Source organism: Amphiura filiformis, chromosome 16 (genome assembly GCF_039555335.1).
Source record: "Amphiura filiformis chromosome 16, Afil_fr2py, whole genome shotgun sequence".
Lineage (NCBI taxonomy): Eukaryota > Metazoa > Echinodermata > Ophiuroidea > Amphilepidida > Amphiuridae > Amphiura > Amphiura filiformis.
This window is the reverse complement of record NC_092643.1, coordinates 4,797,781-4,823,412: the sequence shown is the minus strand read 5'-3', so window position 1 is coordinate 4,823,412 and position 25,632 is coordinate 4,797,781. Positions and strand designations below refer to the sequence as shown.

General features: G+C 37.0%; 1 protein-coding gene across 1 annotated transcript; it reads left to right on the top strand.

Moving 5' to 3' along the window:
* Positions 1-499: 499 nt before the first annotated feature.
* Positions 500-20,619, top strand: LOC140135445 (V-type proton ATPase subunit d-like). The gene is made up of 7 exons (XM_072156941.1): positions 500-710; positions 12,971-13,148; positions 14,235-14,407; positions 15,906-16,063; positions 16,969-17,145; positions 18,031-18,108; positions 18,969-20,619. The coding sequence occupies exons 1-7, from the start codon at positions 581-583 to the stop codon at positions 19,128-19,130; spliced, it is 1,056 nt and encodes a 351-aa protein (XP_072013042.1). The 5' UTR covers positions 500-580; the 3' UTR covers positions 19,131-20,619.
* Positions 20,620-25,632: the final 5,013 nt, after the last annotated feature.

The window sequence follows — 25,632 nt, the reverse complement described above, 5'->3', positions numbered from 1 at the left end:
GTGATAAGGGGGTGAAAAGAAAATGCGTCCTCAAAATGATAAAAATAGGGAGGTATTTGGGGCAAATTTTCCTTGATTTCTGTGCAAAATAGGGGTAAAATTGCTGCAAATGTCCTTGATTCCCCGTGAAATAGGGGTCATTTTCAAATCCTGGAACGGTCATACGTCCTACCTTTAAATACAAACTGAACCCACCGGGTATGGAAGCAGTGAGGAACATCTTCCTTTTCATGAACAAGTCAGTAACTGCAAAACTGAAAAACATAATAAGGACGATTAGACTGATTTAAAAAGATCTGAGTAGATATTTCATCATAAACATGGTGATTTCGCGAAAAAATAACAGTTTACCGTTGTATGCAAATTATAAAAAAATTCTGACATCATCGGATGGTCCTACTAATTAGCATATAACGTGCTTACTAAAGGTGATATCATTGGTCGTTTTAAGAGGCGTGGGCAATTTCTGACAAATGGTGATGTTGGTTCTAGAGAGCTTTGGCTATCACATGACCTGTCGCCATTTTCTTGTCTTCTGAGTGATCACTGGAAGCTGTCCGGTGAAAAACTACCTGTAAAAATGAGTTCGATGTCAGAAATATATTTTAATATGAACGATGGGTACCTAGAAGGTCTTGTTAGAGGCTTCAAGGGCGGAATTTTGAAACAGAATGACTACTTAAACCTCGTTCAGTGCGAAATATTGGAAGGTAAGACGACGGCTTCTATTCAATGTTCATGCATTCATTTTCCTGCAGAACATTCATGCATTAACCTTCTGAACCTTCTGAAGTTGTAGTCAGCAGGGCGAAAACCGCAAATCGCTAACTATTTGGTGACCTGCAAGCTAGAGGTTTTTCTTGAATATGTCTAAAGATGGGGCTGATATAGTGGTTTGAGTGAGGGAATTCCATGCCCTTCCAGTTCTTGGGAAAAATGAGTTTTTATAGACGTCCTTCTTGATGAATGGAATTTCAACATGTAGGTGGTGGTTTCTTCTCAAACCCGCAGCAGAAGAAGTTTGAATATAGGCTTCTTTGTTGATTCCTACCAACTCATTTTGGATTTTGTAAAACATAGCTAAACGATTTCTCTCCTTCTGACAGCTAGAGTGTCCCATCCGAGATCTTCCAGCATTTGAGTGACACTACTTTCTCTTTGGTAATCCCCTGTGCAAAATCTTGCAGCTTTTCTCTGCACACTTTCAATCTTCTTTATGAGTCCCGCCCTGTATGGGTCCCATGCACCCGCAGCATACTCTAAGACTGGGCACTAACGTTAGATATGCAGTAGACTTCACTTCCCCTGGACAAAACCACAAGTTTCTCCTCAGGAAACCCAGAGTCCGGTTTGCTTTGTTAACTGTGTTTACATTATGATTACAGTCATTCATGACAGTGCAGTGATTTGCCATTTGCATGTTTTGGTCAGGTTCTTTATTGCCTATTCACTTCTATAAGGTGTCAAGCAGGTTGTTGTGACATGTATGTTTATTCATGTTTATTATAGACTATCAATGATCAGTTTTAGTAACTACAAAGGCGACAAGCGGCTAGGGGACGCAGGGGTAACCTTTAGTACGAGGAACCCATACCGTACTTAGCTCTGCTGGTACGGTATGGGCTGATGTGTATGCAGAAAGCGAGTGCAACGTAATTTCAATTAGAGCAATTCATAAACAGTACAAGGCTCCAGAAGCTTAAATATCTGCATGTTTGTCATAATATTAATTACACGGGTTGTTGTACTTCTTACCTAAACGTGCATGGCTGAAATTGTAATTAATACTCCATTATGAATCCAGAAAAAAATAAGTTTTCCGGAGCACACAATCCAATGTAACTTCAACTTTAAATGCCGTAAATATGAAATATCACATGATCAGATGTCACGTCGCGTGGTACATGTCAGCTCTGTGCCAAAAGCGATGTTTAGGCTGTTTTCCCAGTCGCTGCAAAAGCAATCATGACGAAATGAAAATCGTGTACGGCCACCCATGGCCGTACGCAATCAACTAATAAACGATGTGCACTAGTCTATGAATCAAGCCTTTGGAGTAATTCGCCCTGTGTAATTAGAGTTTGACACATAAAATATGACTTCCAATTTTAGTGCCGTGGGTTGCATGTACTGAAGTTTTTAGATGCATTTTTCATCTTTTTTTGGTGATTGTACATGCAATGCAGCATATGATTCTTTTCATAAGGAACACAGGATTAGTTTGATGAACAATTTAGAGTGAGTATATGTGTACTTTACTGAAAATCGATGCACTCAAACTGAGCTGCCTCTTCTGTGCAAACTTAAAATAGGGCAGCATCAATAACGAAAATGTCATACCGATAAATGACACGTCTGTTTTGCCCGGTTTTTTTAAGTTTGCCTTGCGAACTAGGTAACCTTGTCAGTGCGGCAAATCTTCAAAAAGGGCATGTATGCCAAAACGGGGTGTACACCCCGAACGGGGTGTATACGCGCTATGCTCGTTACCGGTTGATCGAGAAATCTATCTACTATCCACGACGACACGATGGTTAATGTGTGGATAGAAGATAGAGATTGCTGGTATACCACGGCCAGTCGGCGTAGCGTCTTCAGTTTTAAAACGCATGAAAACAATTGTTTAGATTGTCCAATTTGGCTTCAATTTAGCTTGGCTAACATTTATGTATCTTAGCTGAAGTGTATGCTTACTTTTAACCGGAAACACAGGCGCTGAAGTATAAATTCCGACCATATAATGAGTCCGTTTAATTCGGCAACCTTGCTTGATCATAGTTGTTTTGACAACTGCCAACTGCGTCGATGATTTAAGATTTGAGAAAATCCAGTGCTGGGCAAATCAATCCATCTCCCGATTTGCAAAGGTTGACTTGTCATTGCAAACTGATGGTGATACCCTTCCGGTTCTTGAACATGTGAGCCCAGCACTACACGTGTCGATCACCTATTTACAATGGGGACTGTGTGATGTCTGGCGATCACTCGAGAAAAATTGACACAAAATGACGTTTTTCGTGAGTATCATCAAGGTGAATTGATGAAGGAATATAGCACATGTGTCACTAATATTTCAATAACAATATCCTCATATTTTTGAGACAATAATTAACTTGATGAAGAAGTTTTTATTCATATGCATGATATTGGGCCCTGGATGGCAACCGTGTACATGTGCCAAACAAGGTACGTTACATGAGCACGTATACTTCCACGTTCTAACTTTCGTATCACAAGCTATCGGTTGTTCATACGAAAGTTAGAAATTTTCGAACAAGTTACCGGGCGCTTGCATGGGCCCTGGAACTTGCAGTGATTTGACAAGCAGGCGTGTGCACGAGCGCTCGAGCATAAAAAACTAGCCAATCAGCTGGCATCAATTTAATCACCAGTCTTGTTCCAAAATTCTGACAGTGTCTATCTTATTCAGAATTTTCCGCAGAATTCAAAAATCTATTTCTTACTTGCCAAAGCGCTGGCCATGGTGTAAAAATTTCACTTTTTTACCAAAAACCTCAATTTTAAAAGGAAAATCCTCAAATTCAGTATTTTGATCATTTCATCACTATTTGGTAAGCTATTGATGAGTTTTTGGCGTCAAATTAAAGCTATGCAACAGTTCCTAACAATCAATGTGTAATCATTTTCATATGAAGTCATCTTAAGGTTAAACAAAATCTGTTATGGCTTTGTCAACTCAAAAAACATATTATCATCTTACACGTAAGAAAACATGCATACCAATCATGTGAAATAAAAAAAATTTAAAAAAGTGTAAAATGACCATTTTAGCTTATTTTGTCACCTTCAGTCAGCTCCTATTGTTAAATTTGTTTACCGATGCTTGGTAACAAATTTGATTGACAGGCAATAGCTTGTCACCTGTCATGCATAACACAATTATCTCTATAAAACATACTATAAAGATGTCAGCCTCATGCAATTATACTGATCATCAGTTGCAAGCTCGACCCAAGACGCATTCGCCTAAAAGACACTGCCCTATTGTAATGCAGCCAGAAAAAACCCGACCGGCCCGGTCAATATTTTTGAGGCCTGTGATTGGTTGGGTGGGAGTGGGGACACCCAGGGGGAGTCGGTGGGGGATCATCCCCCACAGATAATTTTAAGGAATACATGGGAACAGCAAAGAGTCCTTAAAACCGGGCCTTAAAATGACTAAAAATGAGATAAGAAATTTACAAATTGGGATAAAAATTTGTCTTTTCGCCCTATTCCTCACACTAAAATCCTGGCCAATAACGGGCTGTGCTGGAGTTTGATTGACAGAATCGTTTGGTAGGCCTATCACATTCATGTTTTATATAGCACTTAACGGCCGACGGGCTTATGCGTTTCAAGATGTATTTGTTTGTAGCGCTCTGTTTAGTTAGTTCGTTGGGGTGGGTGTTTCATGTTTATTTTGTTTGTTTTAGCAGAGAAAATGGGGACATCTAAAGGCTGTGCAATAATTATGAGCCCTGGGGAGGGTAAAATTAGGGGTGGGGATAAGAAATTTTGGCGAGCGAAAGGGGATGGGAAGCAATTTTGGCAGGCCGAGAGGAGGGCAAGTGAATTTTGGCACATAAAACACTCTAAAAATGCTTAGGAAAACCGTCTGACGGAAAAGCTTAATGCAAATTTTCCTTCACGCTCTGCGCCATAACATGTATAAAGACCATTTAAAGTTGGTAAATTGACATCCCAAAAATTTGGCATGTGCAATGGGGGGGCAACGATTTTTGGCGGGCGAGAGGGGGGGGGCAAGCGATTTTTTGGCGGGTGGGGGAGCAATTTTGGTGTCATTTTCCCAACAAATTACTCTTATCATACAGTGTATTCTGCATGTACATTATTACACCCCCCCCAGGTGTGGGCCTCCTCCCACATACCCAAGAGGAGGAGGGGTCAAATAATGATGAATTATTGTTTTTATATTGCGCATTATATATATCAAATTTCCGGATCTGAGAAAATCTCGAATTTTAAAATGAAAATTCCTTAGAACCCTGACTGGATGACTCGGCTAGATAATGGTACTCATTTTTTTTTTTTTTGCATCGTGGCCAAATCAAAGTTTTATATTATTGAGAACACATTTTCATGCCAAAAATTGATGAATTTTAGTCCATTATCGGACCAGCATGCCACTGATTGCTGTCGGGTTTTGCGTTCAAAAACCCATCTCTTTTTCCTCAATGAATATTACCCTAGTAAGAAGTATGCAATGTGTATTAATGAACGATGACGTTTGAGATGCTGCTGCATGGACTGATGCCGTATAGGCCTATGTATACCATGTATACTCTAAGATCAAGTCATGTTTAAGTCTAAATGGAAGCAAACTTGGGTCAAAGGTTTGATGTGACGCTTTGTGTGGCCGTCGGGGTGGGGTAAGTTGGGTGGGGGTGAGTGAGTGTGTGTATGTATTTCCCTTGGGATATAGGCCTACTATTCAAATCCCAATTTGTAGCGACACGCTGTATGTTTAACATACCGAATTTTACAAATTACTCTTATATATCATACCATGTATTCTTCATGCATAAGTACCCCATGTGGGCCCCTCCCACATCCCGATTGGGGGGACAATCATTGTTTTATATTAGCATTATAGGCCTATACTATCAATTTCAGTCATGTAGGCCATGTTTAATATTATATTAGGTCAAAAAAACTTTTCAAAAAGTCTAAAACACTCCGGTTTTATGTCAAAAATGGTCTCTTTTGGGGTGCGAAAGCTGCTAAAATGTTTAATGAACGTGAAAGCCCAGGATGGGGTGCCGGTAGGTGTGGTGGGGTGGGGAAGCAGTGGATACCAAGCACAAAAATGTTTAATTATTGCCTTATTTTTCTGCTTCAACATCAGCCATATTGGTCATGTAATAAAACCAAAAACAATTTTTTAAGAGTGTCTCTTGTGCATAAAAGTATAGGAAACTCGTAACTTTAAAGCATGTTTTCTGGAAGAAGTAAGCACTTGTTATTAAAAGTGTAGAACAAGCCAGGAGCCTTGAAATGTTCTTTTTTAATAGCCTCTGAAATGTCCTTTCCTGTGGTGCGAAATGTGCAGAAACCATCTGGCTTACCCCACCAGGGCCCTTGAGCGGGCCCGAACCCCCGGCCGTGCTGGCGACAGCTCCACTCGCCACGCCGCTACGATTTGCAAGTTCAGGATTTTTGGGGTCTGTCTGTGCATCTCTGAATTTTGTAACAATCCAAAAAGTTGAGGGTCTCACCCCTTAATTGTTGGACTGGGATTGACAAGCCAGTAGGCCTATATAAGCGCCCAGTATTTAGGTCCATTTTAATATCATTAAAACTTTTTGCTCCATTAAATGCGAATTTGTTCCAGCAAAATCATTTTGATAGTAGGTCATCAAGACACAGGTTTTGCAATTTGAGGCCCTGCACTGGTACCCCCCGTTTTGAGGCTCACATCCCCCTCAGACACCCTCCCGATGGTCGCGCTATTCCTGACTCCGCCACTGCCCTCTCGGCCTACTAAAAATTGCATGTTTTTTTTGCCATGCATGGGGGATTTTTGCAAAGGCCATTAAAATTTTTCTCCATATTAGGCCTATTTCACAACCCATTAGGTATAGGCCTATTAGGCCTAGTTTTCATGTGTTTTTTTCTCATGCATTACTTTCATGTATTTAGGGGGCTGGGAAGTTTTCTTTGGAAGGGGGTTCCAAATTTACAAAAGTCAGCGCCAATAAAATTGCCCCCTTCTTCCCGGCCATCACCGATACACCTTACCCCTTAACAGGCTAAAATTGCATTGAAATCGGTCCTTTTAAATTAAATAAACACACTATCTGTAATCATCTTGTGACTCAGATTCTCTACATTTGGTCATTAAAAATTTTATGACCCCCTATTTTTCTTTCCAAAATTCTGAACCCCCCCCGTATATTTGGGACCCCCAAGAAGAAAATGCCAGCCCCTTAATATTTTTTTTTAAAGATTGGTTTTAGGCCTATTTATTTTTTATTTACGTATACTATTTAGCCCTATTAGATTTCATATTGTAGGCCCTATGGATTAATTATATATTTTCTGAGAGAAAGAGAGAGAGAGAGAAATAGAGAGGGAAAGCAAGAGGGACTGAAGGAGAGTGCGGGAGAGGAAGAAAATGGCAAAGAAAATTGGACACAGTTGTTTGACATAGCGCCGATAGCGGGTCAAATTGAAATAAGGCCGAGTTGGTACTAGATACGAGTTGTCACAGGGCACACAAGCGTGAGTGACCTTGTGACCTCTTCAGAAATCAAACACGCTGAAATGCTGAATTCAAATCAAGTGTCCGGAGGATAAATAATTTGAAATTTTGACATCTTTGGACCAAATTGGTAAGAAGTAAGTTACTGATTAGCATGTAACGCTATTCATTAATCGTCATGTCCATTTTGACATCAACAGAATGAAAGATGTTGATGAAAGAGCGATTTTTTCGGCGTGTATTTTATGGAGTGGCCGTAACTCGCTAATTGAAAACCGTCACAAAATGACAGTGGAGTGTGCCTTAAACGCCCAGATATTTCATTTTTGGTGAATCCTAGTAACACTAGCATACCACATATGTTATGGTAAGGTATCATAGAAATAATGTAGCTAAGAATTCTGGCGATAATATCATACACAAAAACAATATTATTGTTACAAAAAATGACCACAAGTGGTACCAGATTCCATGCAAATTTTGTCAATGCTTAAGCTTATAAAATAAAATCAATAAAAGCTTTATACAGGCTGAATAGTGCCATTATTTTATTGAACTGTTTATTATCTGTAGCCAAATTAAAAAAGCAAAATCGGGCATGCATCACTAAATTATGGCCTCTGTCACAAAAATCTTCATGCTCACGTGACGTGAACAAAATTGAAACACTGACAAAGTACATTTGTGTATGAGCTAGATTAATAAATCATAATTAATAATAATGCTTAGAATGTTAGCTCCGAGATGACCGTTGATTTTTAGGTCTACGATGTTTATTTTCTGGAGAAAAAAATTGGTTTAGGTGGCTACGTACAGCCCAAATTAGGACGAGAACCATAGAAATTTAGCGTAACCTTAATGTTGATAAAAGACTATATCGACACAAAGCGATCAAATTTATTATAGCATATAGTCCCGTTAGGGATATCATATTCTCCAGAAGAGTATAGGCCTATCAAATTTTCTGATTACATGCCTACGTATCTTACTTTTTGGAATTTTTGATATAAAATACAACAAAAATTGACTTTTTTTACTTTTGTGCACTTTGTCTTATTTAGGGAGAACTTTCAGCGAAACTCCTCCCGGCGAAAACAAGTTACCGTTAGGTTTTATTTAGGATTACACTCTATGAAAGGATGATGTCGCGAGGGGAGTCCCCCCTTGAAATATTGTGAAATCCCCTTATTGAAGCTATTTGGTACACCATTTTGACACTGTCGTTGCGTTAAATTGTACGGTACCGGGACGGGTGTCCTAAACAGAAGCCGAAACAACCACTTTATTTATCCATAGCACCCAGTCGTAAAGAAAGCTAGTATTAGGCCCTATATAGGGTTTTTTTCAAGGCACGATGGGCCTGCTCAATTATCTTGCAATAATTTAACTTTTTCTCTTTTCTCTTCTCTTTTTTGCTCCCTTTTCCCTTCTCTTATATTCTCTCCTCACCACATTTCCTCTCTTTTCTCTCCCTAGTTTTCCTTTGTTTCTTAGCTTTTCTGGGGGGGGGGGGTGAAAAAATGACGAAGCGTGACATTCCTCTCTTACCTCAACGTAGCTATCAAGCTTACCAGGTTTATTTTGCTTTCAAATATAGCCAAATATATATACGGTGAAATTACATTTTGTACAATTTTCAGGCGAAAATCGATGTTTTGCCAAATTATAGTCATGCCAGTCTAGAAATTTCGTTTAACTTTTAGGCCTATTGCAGTGATTTGCTCATCCAGAGGACCATAAATCATCAAAAGTCAGATTTTATAGTGTCATAAATATAGGCGTAATCCTAGGGGATGGGGATAAATCCCCCGACATAATTTGTATGGGGTGTCTGACCAAAATAACTAACCTCATATTTGGATATGCAGTTTTGCCCAAAAAGTGTCAACTTTTTTGCGCGCTTTAATAGCTCGAATTTGTTCTTACATCATTTTAGCTTTACTAAAAATAGTCAATATGGCAACAATTTGTGCGAGCTTTGTATACGCATTAAGTGCTATCAACTTATTCTGTCACCAACTTAAGGTGCTGGATTCACTGTGCTTCAAGAAGTCCCCCTGCCAAAAAGAAATCTACGCCAAAGTTATTCAGCCAAAAGTAAAGCCGAGTGTATTATTTAAAGACAAAAATAGACATTTTACATGAATCAGTAATAATTTTTCTACGTACTATAGCTATACCGGGTGAGTACAAACAAAAGTGCCATAGAGAAAAGAATCGATTTTCGTTTTAGAACCAAGTTGAACTTTTTAGGTTTTAAAGCGTTTTATAATTAATGATATATCCATTAGTGAACTGTTGTCAAAAAATGAAGGAATTAGCATTTAACGTTCTGTTTTTATCACACACTTTTCAGCGATATCCAATTTTAATATTTGTCCACGACGGGTCGACGAGAAGTCTAAAATTTGTTAGCACACTTTATGTAAGGTAGATTTGGAACAACTGCCATTTTCTTAACCTCATTGACACTAAACATGGAGCACCCAAAGTGTTATTGCCCTTGGACTTGTTTAAGTAGAGGAAACATTGTTTGTTATTATTTTCAACCTTTACTTTAAAGATGTTTATTCTCTATAAAGATTACTTTAAAGTTGTTTATTCTCTATAAAAGAAATATAGAAATTTGTGTGCGGGTTTTCAAATGTCGAAAGGAAATGCGTGCAACTTTTGAAGTGGAGTGAATTACAAATTATCCAGTATTACCAAGGACAATTTTAATGACTTATCCTTCATTTTTAGGCAATTATTACACAGTTTTTTATTTTGTACACTTAAAAAGTTATGAAGCCATGAAGTTGGATTTAAGGTGTAATTATACCATAATTTTGTAAATTTTACTAATTCTTTACACACCGCACATGAGCAAAAAGAATATATAAAATACGCAAGGACAATTTTAATAATTTTTCCTTCACTTAAGGCAATTATTACACATACTTTCGCTGTTCTCACTGAATAAGCCTTTAATGTTTCTAATGCTCTTTGGTAGCTTACCTTTTCCAATTGAAAGTTCCATTTGGGTTCTAGGGTACATAGGGTATGACAAACCAGCTACCGGAAAAATATTACTTTCGCGGGAAAATTTAAACCTTGCTCATTGGATTCCTTACAAAATTTTACCCATAGGTCATCCGTGGCTAAAAAGAGGTTTCCCGTGAGGAAAAAAAGTTATGAACCCTTGAAGTTGGATTTAATGTGTAATTATACCGTAATTTTGTATGTTTTACTAAGTTTATACACATCGCGCATGCGCAAAAAACACTATACGCCCCAGGTACACCCCAAACGGGGTGTACACCCCGTTCGGGGTATACACCCCAAAATGCATCATTTGCCGCACTGCTTGTCAATCAAATACTTCATCTATTGTGTCCAATACTTGATCCGATAAGTGATCGATGTATATCGATAAAATAAGATCAAGATCATGGAATTAAGCTACGGCGGCGCGCTTTAATACTTTACGAGGTGATTCAGCCAGGTACCTGGATTCAGCACTCAAAAACAAGTTGTCATGACTTAATTTATTCTTTATGATTACGATTAGGATATATAAAGGGAATAAAACTTATTAGTAACATTCAAAAACATTTTTTGATAACTTACTGCAAATATTCTCAAACATATCATTATTTAAGCGGTGACAAAATATTTGGCAAAAAATGTTGGCAGAAAATATTTTTCAATAACATTTTGAAAACATTTAAAAATATTTGTGTAGTGTGTTTCCATACAAAACGTTTTAAAATGTTTTCATGACCTTTAATTAACCATTATTATTATACATTTTTATTTCATTTCAAATTGTAATATTTATTCCATGCAGATTTATGCGCACACGTTAAAATTGGTCAATTTCGCACAGTGGTCCTCTTGGGATAATTGCCTATCGATTGGATTGATCATGGATATAAGCGTATTGGTGATGTCAAGCTTAACTTTGGTGGACAATAGAATAACCATTGATTGACAAGGTTACCCCTGCGTCCCCTAGCCGCTTGTCAAAGGCGGATCCAGGAATTTTCAATAGAGCCTTTTTAGAGGGGGTGCCGAGCCACAGCCGCCGCGGTTCGGCGCCCAAAGTCAGGCGCCGCTCTGCAAAAATACAGAGGGGGCACGCGTCGGGTGCACCCCCCTCTAAATCCGCCCCTGACAACTTTCAAAGGTTCGAGTAATTGTTCGCAAGTTGTTGAGAACCAAGCCTGATGAAATGAAATGTTTTTAGTTTCCCATCACATTTTTTTCAGTGATGTCATGATTTCATTATTCACTCTACCCCTACCTACAACTAAGAAAAACTGCTAATTATGATCAGCAGGGGATGTCAGACATTTTGAGAGTTTCAAATTTGGTTATTTCCATCTCAATTTTTAGATAATTGACTTTTTTATGAAAATAATGAAAGTTTTGGTCAAATTGAAAAAGGTGATGTGGGCAGGTGACAGGAAACTAATCATTTAATTCCATGTGCCTAACTTGTTAATTACCAAGCAATGAAGAGCATGAGGGAACCTTCTGTGCAATGTGTTCTTGTTCTTGTTTATCAGCCCGAAATGTGATCTATGTATATGAATAATTTTTAAGTGAATTTATAATATCTCTTTAAATAAAAAAAGACATTTATTTTTACCCTCGGGATCATTTTTTTTTTCAAATTAAGTGCATGTCATAGAGCTCTGAGTGTATTTTAACAGATCATTTGAATTGCCCATTTCTCTTGTTTTGGGAACAAAGTTTTGTGAAGAAATTGAATTTTGGTATCTTGATTGAAAAGCTAGTATTGAATATGGCCCATCATGTACCAGTCACTGAGAGGAGTTAACATCTAGGCATCAGAAGCGGGGATGGGGACACCCCCTAAATATTTTGAAGAAAAAATAAAGCAGGATTTGCCCTGTGTATCTTCCTTAAATTATATCACAAAAAACACTGTTTTGGGCCCAAATAGGGTAAAATTGCATATAATTTTATGTACATAATGACCCATCAAATCATGAGCAAAACACCCCCTTCATTTACGGCTAAAATAGTCTGATATTGAATTGTGCACAAAAAAGTCTTAAGAAAACCTAACAAAATAATTTATGCTCATTCCCTGACCCCCCTAAATGTTCTGCATTGATTATAAATTATATATTAATACTTTCAAGCTTGGTCTCGGACCTGCCGGTCTCGGTCTCGGACCAGCCGGTCTCCGACCGTCTTGGTCTCGGACTGCCTGAGACTAGGTCTTGGTCTTGGATAGGCTGGTCTCGACTACAACACTGCAAACAAGTCTCTACCTTTGAACATTTGCCAAGGAAGTATGTGGTGTTCACTAACCATATCTTCGGATGACTGTATCTGGGACCACTGTATTTTTGTATATTTATTAGGCTATGTAGAAACTCAATTTCCTACTTCCTAGACATCTTTCTTCAAAAGTTATAACTGCATGAATTAAAAAAAGGCAAGGGGGAGGGGATGAGAAACATGTTTTATTTTTTATTTGGCCTTAAGGATTTCTAGTGACTCCAAACATCACAAATTCCATGGATTTGGAATCAAAATATGACAACTTCAGGTTAATCTGGTTTTACTTTAATTTACTTTAATTTAATTATGATTAGGTCGACCTACTCCAGCCAAATGCTATTCAGTGCATGGTTGACCTTGGCTGGGGTGATGAGAGAAAAAAATAGTGTTACCAGTTCAAATTTCTTGAAAGATGCACATTAATTTCCTCCTATTGTTTGTTTTCAGATTTAAAACTGCATTTGCAGAGCACAGACTATGGCAACTTCCTTCAGAATGAACCATCACCTCTTACAGTGTCTGTCATCGATGATAAACTCAAGGAGAAATTGGTTGTAGAATTCCAGCACATGAGAAATCAATCTGTAGAACCACTCTCAAAGTTTTTAGATTTATTATCACGTAAGTAATGGACACTGTGTCATCTATGACTGATTCATATTCTGATGAAAATGATATACAAATATTGTGTTGTTAAAAGTTCAAGAAAAAAGTTGTTGAGTTATAGCAGGGGTTGACTTTTGAAAATAACAGGCGTGTTACATCTGGAACTGTTATGGCGGGCTGTCAGGTGTGCTATTAAATAGCACTTGGTAAGAAGTTTAAGAATTGAGGTGTGCTTTAAATCGTACTCGGACAGGTGATTTAAGGTGTGTGATGGTGTGCGATCGCACTCGCGTGCTTAAAACTCAATCCCAGTGGTAGCAATCTTTGTATGAAACAAGACCCGGTCTTGAATGAACAAATGAATTAATAAAAATGTCTAGAATTCGTAGACAGATTTTCTATTTCTTTTTTCAAATTGAACAGTTCAAATTTTACCATGGATCCACACAAAATGCAGTGAAGTGCTGGAATGCAGTTCTTCATACTGGTTTGTAAAGCTGAGTCATACTTGGGATATTAATACTAGTAAATGGGCCTTGACTTGCAAAGTTGAGGAACATTTATCACATAATTTGTTATGCGAAGTGGAAAAATAAATAAATATCAGCAGCCTATAGTATGAATCAAGACTACATTTCCTATTAATAATAATTTACTGGCATGAACATTGTTTAAATTGGCCTGTATAAATATTTACATTTTGGCCTTTATAAATATTTACTTGATTACTAAGGAAATGGAAGACCAACTCGGCGATATCCCCCTGTGTCATCACTGCTCAGAACAACGTCGCTTTTTCATGTTTTGCTGATTTGCACAATTGACCAACCCGTCTCCCAACTGATTTTCTGGATCCCTCCTGATGGGAAACCAATAAGAGGCAGAAGGCCACTTCAATTATACCCCGACACCATCAAGAGTGATATTGGCCAACAACCATCAGAGATTCAACAACTGATGAAAGACAGAAGACTTTGGGCCCAGCATACTTCTGATACTTCCTCCATTCCGTCCATGGACGACTGATGATAATGATGATGACATGATCTTCTTGGTATCAATAGTTAATGTCCATGTATAATTTTGTTTGTTTCAACAGTTACAGTTATATGATAGATAACATCATCTTACTGATCACTGGAACCCTGCATCAGCGCTCCATTTCTGAGCTGATTCCAAAGTGTCATCCATTGGGAAGCTTTGAGCAGATGGAAGCTGTCAATGTAGCCACTACACCAGCAGATCTCTATAATGCTATCATTGTTGATACACCTCTAGGTAAGATAACACCTCATAAATATTCAATTATTCATGAGCTCATGAGCTAATTTATAGGTTTGACAAGGACTGTTTGCACATATTAGTTTTGGCTATTTCCCTATCTCATTCCTAGTAATAAAATAAATACTACATGGTTGATATTGTGGAAATAGGACAACTGTTTTCACTTGGTACTAGCTATGTATGCACCTAGAATTGAAGACCAAATTAAAAAGACAATAATATTTACAGTAATTCTTGGCCAAACTGGAACACTATAAACGCTAGTGGCTCTGCGATAAACACACGAATATAGCGTGGTACAGAAGAAAGCATACACACTCCTTGCATTGCGTACACGCTTAGTATGCTACATGGACACAATGCGCATGTTCCAGTTTGGCCTAGAAATTACTGTAAATATTATAGTTTGCGTCTGACGTCAGGCAAAGATGTGACGTAATTGATTGCTGACCTGCGCAGTACAGCTTTTTTGGTCTGGTTGACAGGACGTTATAAGCAAACTGGTCTTTTAAATTCGGTCTTCATTTATATCACCCCTCACCCGTTGGGTTTTGGGTGATAGGCCAGTAGCACAGTACCTCAGGAAAATAGTTTGCCCTATTCCCCTCTAAACTTGTACTATTTGTAATAACTAGATCAGGAAAATATTTTTGCCATATTTCCCTTCAAACCCAGTATCGGATCAATATGCAGAGGATTGGGTAATTATTTCTCTAGAAGAATGTGAAAAGGTTTTTCTGTAATTGATGGCAGTACCATATGACTTGTAAGCTACACACAAATTGTGTTTGATCTATAGACTGTCTGCCTAATTCATACATGTAGTTTTAGAATTTGCATTTTTGGTCAACTTTGAAGTACCGTATATCATATGTTAATCTTTAGTTTCATCATTTCAAATTTATTCATAATACACATAAAATACATTGAAAAGAAAAAAGTAAGGTCAGACAAGAGGGTTAAGTAGGTATGGTGACCAGACTCGTATCAAAATGTCAAAAATCAAAAACTATTATTTTCAAAAACATACATTGACATAGAAAAGTTGTCAGGAGACCTGCCCACAAAACAATTGTACTTGAAAGAAAACTGACATTTTAAATCGACCCATCTTGGTCATATTTTGAGTCAAAAATTGAGTATGAACAAAGGCTTGTATGTTGACTGAGAGATTTGGAAAATTTGTTAAAGACCATTATCATTGATTCATTGTTTTTTGTGTTTTTTGTTTGTTTGTTTGTTTGTTTGTTTTTGAGACAAATAAGGAAAACAGAGCTCTAAATACATTTATTGGAACTTGTGATGAGGCCTCTTCTGCCTATTTCAATACAAAATAGCTGTGCGTCATCACCCTGTTCTTGCAAATCAGTGGTTAAATTAGTATATTTATTTTGTATGTAATCAATATTAAATATTGTATCTAAAATGTTTTTTTAAGAAACATAATTTGAAAATTCTGAACATTGCACATATTTATCTTCCTTTTCCCCAGCTCCATTCTTCCAAGAGTGCATCTCAGAACAAGATTTGGATGAGATGAACATAGAAATCATTCGAAATACCCTGTACAAGGCCTACCTTGAAGCATTCTACAAACTCTGTGAGGAGGTTGGCGGCTCAACTGCAGATGTCATGTGCAAAATTTTAGGGGTAAGCTGTCACAGTTAACCCAATGCAAGTGCTGAACTAGGCTAGCCAATGTATATGTTGTAATCATTCAGTATCAATTATAGAGCTCACTTATACCTAATGATTAGAAGGACCCTACTTTTCTACAATTTGATACAACATTCTGAAGCCGTATGACATTGATTCCATAAATGGGCTATATTTACAAGTGAATTGCTATCTTCTTCTTGCTTGGCTCATGTTTACACATAAACATGTCTTAATTTGTGCATACAATACATTTTACTTAGGAATTATATGCCACTTTGTGTAACCCTGCTGAGGAAACGCTAATATGCAATTTTGCGCATTGGTCTGATTTATATGTTTTGGTAGCAAGAGAGGAGATCCATGCAAAGGGTTTATACCAGGTTGCTGATAGTAATTGATAGGCAAAATTGATGTCATAGTGATGAAATCGATAACTTTTGAGCCCTTTTCATTCTTAGCATGCATCATGTTTGCCTCATGATTGCTATCAGCAATATACCTTATGGTGTGGGTACTCAATGTATTTGAGTTGAAGCTGAGGATGAAGTAGGTGACACAACAAAAGGTAACTGGTCACTCAATAGCCTGCACAATACTAGCTGATGGCAATGCAATGAATTTACTTTTGAATTTGCATGTTAGTGTTGATAAAAGTAAATCAATGTTAACAAGTTAGTCTAGGATCTGTAGGATTCTAATACAGTATAATCTGTTGCAAGTTATGTGTTAACCATTGCGTATATGTGTGCAACGTCACATGTATGCAACTGTGCATAGGACCTTGTGGAAAATAATATGTGATGGACAGATAGCTGTACGCTTAATTTGTAAACAAAATATAATAGATCTAGGCAATACATATTTGACCAATGTTTAACTCCTTCCCATCAATACAGTTTGAAGCAGACAGACGAGCATTCATTATCACCATCAACTCATTCGGGACAGAACTGACCAAAGAAGACCGATTCAAGCTGTATCCACGCTGTGGTCAACTCAACCCTGATGGTCTGGCTGCCCTGGCTACTTGCGATGATTACGACCAAGTCAGAAATGTAGCTGATAACTATGCTGTAAGAGGATAGATTAAGATCCAGGCCATGATACTGTAAAGTGGTCATTTTCGTGTGTTTAATTTTTTGTGCTTTGCCGAATTTGAACTACATTGCTTGTTTTTAATTTTGCGATTTTGAGTGTCCTTACACAGACCTAGACAGTAAAAGAACATATTTGTGTGTTTTTATTTTTTGTGGTAGCTGTGTTGTGCACAAAAATGAATGTACCACGAAAATGTCCATATTTACAGTGTCAGGATTCTTTAGTATCAAGTAAGGTTAGTTTTAGAGAGGCAGAAGTGACAAGTCTTAACCATACAAATTTACAAAACAGGACTAAAAAAATACTTTTTATTTTATTTTATAATTTACTTTGTACATTTATTTAGTGTCAACATTGGGCTACTTAATTTGAAATTCATACACCTCTATGGAAGTCATGACCTTAATCTTGTAGGATTTCAAATGGAATCACGCATTCAGGCAACCCCATTTGAAATGCTTACTCCCTGCGTGGGAGATGATGATCATATCTGGTGCATGGAATTTTCAACTGGAATGCATACAATCAGGGTGTTACCTGTCCACCTGTCATTTTAGATAGGCAGTTTGCTCCTGGGACAGACAAAATTAATGGCTGTGACATATGCTAAACTCTAAAAATACTGCTTGAATAAGGACTGTGAACAAATTTTGGACAGACAGTTTTGGTGAAAATGATGGACTTTTTGTCAAATCCTATCTAGGTTCCTACATACAGTGCATTCATACTGCAAAGTTAAGTACTAAAGTTTGATCACCCCCCTGTGCACTACATGTGAACCAAGGAAACTGCAATTTACCTGGTGTGCTCATTCTTTACCTCTCTTGAATGTTATCATTTTGTTTGTTTTTTGATAACAGGAATACAAACAGCTGTTTGAAGGAGCTGGAACCAACCCTGGTGATAAAACATTGGAAGATAAATTCTTTGAACATGAGGTATGTATGTCAACATCTTGACTAATCTGAGATGGTCAATAGTATGGGCAAAAGGGCATAGCTGGCACTATAAATGGGAACACACTAGTCCAGTCAGGGATGTCGAGGTGGCTGTTTCACATGTTGCGTCTTTAAAATATGTAACTCTGTTTGATAGTTTTGTGTGCACAGGCAATTTTAAGCTATGCACAATGAAATTCCCTCTGACATGATCACTGACTGTATTTGACAAAAAGCGTTATATCCTGATGGAGGTCTTTGAAAAGTCACTTGAAAGTCAGTTTGAAATGATGACCTCAAGCTTCATAAATTAGGTGTGTGTTTTTTTTTGGGGGGGGGATAGGGGTGTGCTGCTGAGAATTTGAAAGTGGGCCTAGCCATATATTTTTCATGAAATTTGGACCCATCGCTATACCAAAAGTCAACATCTTTGGCCAAATTTAATGCAAAATACCAAAGTTTTTGGAACTTTCCCAAAATTTGGACTAATTATGAAAATTTTACTACAGGTAGGCAAAATTTGGCTAATTTTTGGAAAACAATTGGAAAATTGTGAAAAAATGACCCATCCATATACCAAAATTGGTCCAGAAAAAGGGGTCATTGGTATAAAAATGGTCCAAATTGAGACCCATGTTTGCGGCACATCCCCATAATTATGGTTAGGAGTACACCTCCCCAGAAGGCAACTTGGGCACCTGTAACCATTAGGTCTTTCCTTGAATATTTATTCTGTCTGTTGCAAAGAATTCTTTTATCATGTAATTGCCCAGGTGCCCTTGTCATATTGGTATTGGTCTTGATTGTTACTATTTCAAAGATAACCTTCTTAACCCAAGCAATATTTTCACCCCACACAGGTAAAGCTGAATGTGAATGGATTCATGCAACAATTCCACTATGGCGTCTTCTACTCCTATGTGAAGCTGAAGGAACAAGAATGCAGGAATATAGTATGGATAGCAGAATGTGTAGCGCAGAGACAACGGGGCAAGATAGATAACTACATACCAATATTGTAAGGTGTAATCAAACAAAATGCAGCTGAAATATAATATACTCTGTCCGAATGAAGGTGTGAAGTATGCCAATACTGGTTATCTTGCACTTGCACGTATGAGCTGATCAAAATAAACCAACTCATGTAACTTAATTACTTTGACTGGTATTATTGTAGCAGGTCATTTTTGCAAGTTGGAAATGTAATTGGCCCAGGCACCTGTAAGATATCTAGCCATGCCATGGCTTACATGATGAGGTCATTTCTATGCAGTGACTGCAAATTAATCAAGCTTTATTGAATCAGCTCACAGATGCCACTTTTCTGGTTTTAGCCTGAATTCAGGTTTTTTGTGAGTCCAAATTCCCATGTTTTTATTTATTTTCAGCCTGTTATGGTGCTTTTTGGCCTGTATTCACATGCTTTTACAGGCTTTTTTTACCAGTTTCAGGTTTTATGAGTGCCATCTCTGTAAGCTGCTGGTTTGCGTTAGTGTCCATTTGAGGGTGGGTAGGACTGGGTAGTATGATGCTACACAGAACCTAAACACCATAGGCTGTATCATAATTGTACAGAGTCCTATATTTTGCGTTGAGAGTAACATGCATGTACACGATCATATTTGACTGCTTTACCTTTATGCACAAACAGCAGGAATTCTTAATGAGTCGTGTACGGCTGAGTACCCCTATGGAAGACATGACCTTAATCTACCACACAACAGGGGGTGTAGATTTGAGATGGGAGTCATCCATTCAAGTAACCCCGATTGAAATTCACACTCTGTGTGTGGAAGATTAAGGTCAGGTCTTCCATAGGTGGTGTATCATGGATTTCAGTTGGAATAGCCTAATTTTGATACAGCCTTTAGTGTAATACTAACGTGACTGACAGCTTGAAATTGGCACATGATCTATCATACATCATAAGCTGGTATGATAATGATTGCAACTTTGAGCAAAGATGTCCATGTTATAAGCCCTATGTGATCACTTCATACTTCATATTGGACCGAGTATAAAAGAAATGCACCTGTTTTCAGAAGTAACATTCATGTTGAAACTTGAAATAGCAATATCACACTGCAGAAGGTAATGGGGCTATGCATATCACACTGTTTCCTCAAACTTCTTGAACCACTTACATATTGCTTGATTGGAGTACAGAAAGAAAGAACAGTATTAAATATTATAAAGAAAAGAACAATATACCTCTAAAGTAATGAAGTAAGTTCTGAACACAGGGGCATTTCGTTTTGGCATAATATAAAATAAATACCAAATATATTTTGTAAATAAGATGTTAAGATTAATATCACGATATGTACACTTGTATTATATTACCGGTATATACCAACCTTATGTGGTACCCCAATGTATGTCCCTAGTGAATCCACTATCTTGTAACATGCAACATTGATTTCTAGTAACCTGAATTATGTATACTTAATTGATTGATTGATGTATGATTGTAATTATGTATAGAACTAAAATGAAAATATATGTTTAAAGTACTGACCAACTGGTAAATTAAGTGATTATTTATTTTTTGTTTTAAGTCAGCATATTGCTGATCTGAATCATTGCAGGTTTCCCATTTTAAGTTTTCATTCTTTTAGTTAAGTGAAATAAAAGAACTGAAAGTGGACAAAACGTTTTTACCAGTAAAATACAGTCATGTAGTATTTTGGTGTTGAGGAACAACTGGTGAATAAAAACTCAACAAGCTTATAGTTAAATTAGGTCATTCTTGGCCAAACTCAAATGTACCTACCTGTTGTGTCCATGTAGCATACAAAGTGTGTACGCAGTGTAAGGTGCTTGCATGCAATCTTCTGGAACCCCCAGAGCTACGAGTGTGCCGAGTGTTCAATCTTGGCCAAGAATTACCAAATTTACCTATTTTAACTGATAGTAATTTTATTGCATGATTCGTTTTAAAGCATGGTATGTCATCTCAAATTTGTAAGACTCATAGAGATTTATTTTCCTGCATCTTTGATTTCAATTCACTTTATTTGGTTCTAACTTTTGAAATGTCATTGAATTATTTTTACCAAGTGAATGAAGAGTACAGATTATCAGTGAAACTTACAGTGCAATGTAGGAATAAGTTGTTTCATTCTAGTAATGCTTGCTTTTTTAAGGTGATGGGTAAAAGAGATGGTGATAGGCACTTAGTAGTTAGTTTTAAAGATGTAGTTAGAAAAAGATGGTGTTATTGTTATTATTAACTCTAAAATTGTTTAGATGACTTTATAGACAATATGTTTGTCAACTATCAAGGTTATTACAAATCTGACTTGGGCTTTATTCAACTATCATTACATAAGGCTAGTATCAGAAAGACGGCAAACATAATTGCAAGTGCTTAAGGTGGTACTACACCCCATGATAAATTTGTGACTATTTTTGCATTTTTCTCAAAAAATAACACACTGGTAACAAAAATTATACATGTGTATTATAGGGGCAGGGAATCCAGTTACTACACTGGAATTTTAATGACTCAAGACAAACTGTACGTTATTTATAAGAAAAGAGGTACCGCTAGAATATACCTAACTTTTGTTACCAGTGTGTAGTTATTTTTTTGAGAAAAATGCAAAATTAGTCACAGAATTTATCAGGGGGTGTAGTACCACCTTAAGCTTTCTATAACTCACCAAATCATTATAACCTTGTGGTGGATTTGCTAGTCTTTGTGATATCAGTTCTATGTAATAAGCATAAAGCCCATGCACAGAGATTGTGATAACGTTTGCAGATTAGCTTAATGTAAAAGATAACCAAGTTATCAAAATGCTAAATCATTCCCACCAAGTAGAGGTAATGTGTAGTATAGACTTTATTCAGAAATTGAATGGTCAAATTCAGCTGTACAGCCACAAAAAAATATTCTAGGAGTGCACAGGCATTTATGAACTAATAAAACTATGATACTATGATCCGTCAGATGTTATATCTTAGTGACTGATAGCTCATTTGTCCATTCAGTTTTTGATACCAGTAGTAGTATAAAGCTTATTGCTTAGATAAGTACCGGTAAGTGATGTGCCTTTTCCTCATGCGTTGAATCACTGACCTATTCAAATGGTGCAGTGGTTAACTTACACACTAACATTAGGTTAAACAGGTGGCACCTATGGCCAGTATGTAGCTCATCACATTTCCACTGCGACAAATGTCATGTTTTTAGTGCTCTTGGGGGGGGGGTAGGTTCTGTGCTTTTTTTCACTCAAATGACCAGCTTTATAAAGTTTGTTCTCTGTGGCGCAAAATGCAGTGGAAGATGCTGATTACAATTGCCGCTGCATCTGTGCCAGAGCAAAATTATATTAGTCGCCATGTGTGAAAATGCAATATGGCTGTTTTTCCAGAGACAAAATCACCCAATAAATTTCCTTGGTTCAGGCACATGACTTACAAATACATTAAGTGATAGGTATTCCAAGTAGAGTAATGTAGTATGGGTGAATCCATTTGAAATCTACACCCCATGTATGGGACACTAAGGTTGTATCTTCCATAGGGGGTGTATGGATTTCAGATAGAATAGCCCAAGGTAGTATTAGATGTAGAGTACCAATTGTACTTAACCGTACAATTAAAAATGATGTGACAAAGTTTCCATAATTGTGTAATGTGTTTATGTCTTGGTACTCTCCATGCTTCCTTAAAACAGAAGCCGATGGGGATACCAGTGGATTAAGCCCGGCAAACTGACGTAGACTAGAAAAAAATATATAATCTATTGTTGTGAACATGTAGTGACTAGTGATGTTGGGAGTATGGTATGTGATGGGAGCACTTATTATTTTAGAGTCGGTGTTACTTAACGCTAATTAGGTCAGGGATTTAGTTTTTGTGTGAGAGGTGCGATTATTTTATTGCAATTAATAAACACGATGTCGCAAGTTTGTAATAATTCACTATCATTCCTACTACTAACATTTTAGTGAGCACTAAATTTGTTTTAATGCACTTGTAGAAATAAATTTGATTGTAGTTAAATCTATCTGAGATGTACATAGAAGAGCTTGTTGCAGTGGTGGTGCCAGGATTTTTTTCGGGGGGGGGGGGGGGCAATGGGCCAGGGGGTAAAGGGGAAAAGTGAGTTTCGTGTGGGTGGCAAAATCAACAAATTTTGCACAAAATTGCCGCAAAAAGTGGAAATGTTCGTAATTTTGGGTTTTTACTGGGGAAACAGGGGGAAAAGAGTTCTGATTTGGGGCATTTGCCCCCCCCCATAGTGCCGCCACTGGCTTGTTGTCATATATATTTACGCCAAAGTATATTGTCAAGAGCAGATACTAATCAGTACTGTATGAATGTTTTTTTTTGTTTTTTTGTTTTTTTTGGTTGAAATAGTTGATGTGAAATTAATAAAGATCTAGTTTGTATCAGAATTTTGTTAAATTTTATTAACATATTAAATATCAGATTTATGTAGATTCTATTTATGATTTCTTGAGTAACGGTACTGTAAAAGGGGAAATATTTTGCATGTTGCCAATTTTGAAATGTTTCACTTCTTTTAAAACTCGCAATTCAAAGTTTTCTTTCATTAACCTAAATACAAAATAAATATTTTTGCGCATTGTGATTTTCGTGATAACATCTTGTAACGAGAAAATTTCCACTTATACAGTATAAAAGAAGGGGTTTCTTGAGGAGATGAACTAATGTGGGGAAAGGAACATTTCAGTGCAGACATGGAACAAATTACATGTTTATAATTTCCAAGTTTCACCGTTTATGTTATCCAATGTTTGTAAAAATGTTCAAACTGGAGCAATTCCAAGTAGAAATTGTGAAATATGAAAATATATGTAAATAGACTAACAGATGTGAAGTTTAAATGTCAAAGTTATATAGTTATAGAACTTTAATACATTATATTATTTAGCAACATATTTAGAAACCATGTGTCAAGTTAATGTATATAATGAAAATCTATGTAATCAAGTGTGTCTGTAAATTGTAACCTCAAAATTAAATATGTAAATATATGGGCTATCCCAGTTGAAATCCATGCACAAACTATATGAAAGACATGACCTTAATCGCCCACACAGGGGGTGTAGATTTAAAATGGGATCACAGAAATGGGTGACTCCATTTAAAATTCACACTCCCTGTGTGAGAGATAAAGGCAATGTCTTCCATAGGGTGTATGGATTTCAACTGTAATAGCCCAAATACAAGCACTCCTTGCATTGGCTTTGTAAGAAGCCATGCAAGTGTGTAAACCATGGCAAATTTCACATAATATGACTTGGTATCTGCTCAATAGGTACACCCACATACTTTGGTTCACCTCAGGTACAGTAGTGACATCAATGCATTTTGTGTGTGTATGCATGGTGTGCAAGATTAAATTGAAATGCACAATTCGATACTGAACTTATTTAAGGTAAGCCAAAGTTATAATTCCACTTGACTGCGAGGGATGTCCTGCGATCAGCTTATAGACATCATTTCAGTTGAAGTGAACTGATGGGCATATCAAATGAGTGGATATTTCACTCCATATGGCTGCTAGTTCCATGTGGTGAGTGAGAGGGATATTGCAATATGTGCTCATGAATTATTCATAACTCTCATTCATACAAGTGAACTGATGGGCATATGAAATGAATAGATAATTGTATAATTATGTAATACCTGTATTTAGTTCCTTTTAGGTATCATTGTTTTCTAATTTAACCAATAGTTTTGGAATTCTAACATGTTTGTTGTTGATTGACTATCTCAATTGCAAATTCTTCATTAATTCTGCTCATCGTGTGGATCTTATGATAAGTGGACCAAATGTGTGACCTGATTGAGTAAGTAAATTATCAGATTTTTGCATCATATTAAAAGACCTGTAATTTTATGCATGCTATCAAATTGTAACATTTAAAAAGTCAAGTTATAGCAGTTACAAACATAGGGTAGTTAAACAATTAAGAACTGAAGGTCACAGTAGCTATCAGGCCTCAAAATAGATGAGGGTGATTTCCCCCAGAAAATCCCAAAATACCCCTTGAAAATGAAATTGCCACGACAATTTTGAATAGAAAGTAGCCCCAGAAAGGAAACTATTTTAAGGCTTGTTGCTCAAAATAAATAGGAAATATGGGTATTTAGCCCACGAAATCCCAAATGTAGCCCCCAAAAGTTAAATTATGCCAGTCAGAGAAGAGATTGGGGGAAAAATACCCTGCAAAATATAATCATAAGGTTTGTAATTTCTTTTTCACCCACACTTTTTTGTGTATGCCAGTTAAGTCAATCAAGATGATTCTACTGTGGCAGTTTTTCTACTGATTTATCAAATGTGTAAACAGGATTGTCACCATAGTGATTTTAGTGCCGGCTAAAATGTTTATTTATCCGAAATCCTCCCATGGATCATTTTCCAGCTGTTTTGAAGGCCAAAGAGTACTGTTTTAGTGACGGTAGGCAAGGCCCTTAAATGACCATTGGTCAGCCCAAGTGTTGGTTACTATACTGGCACTGATCAGTGTAGTGACAACC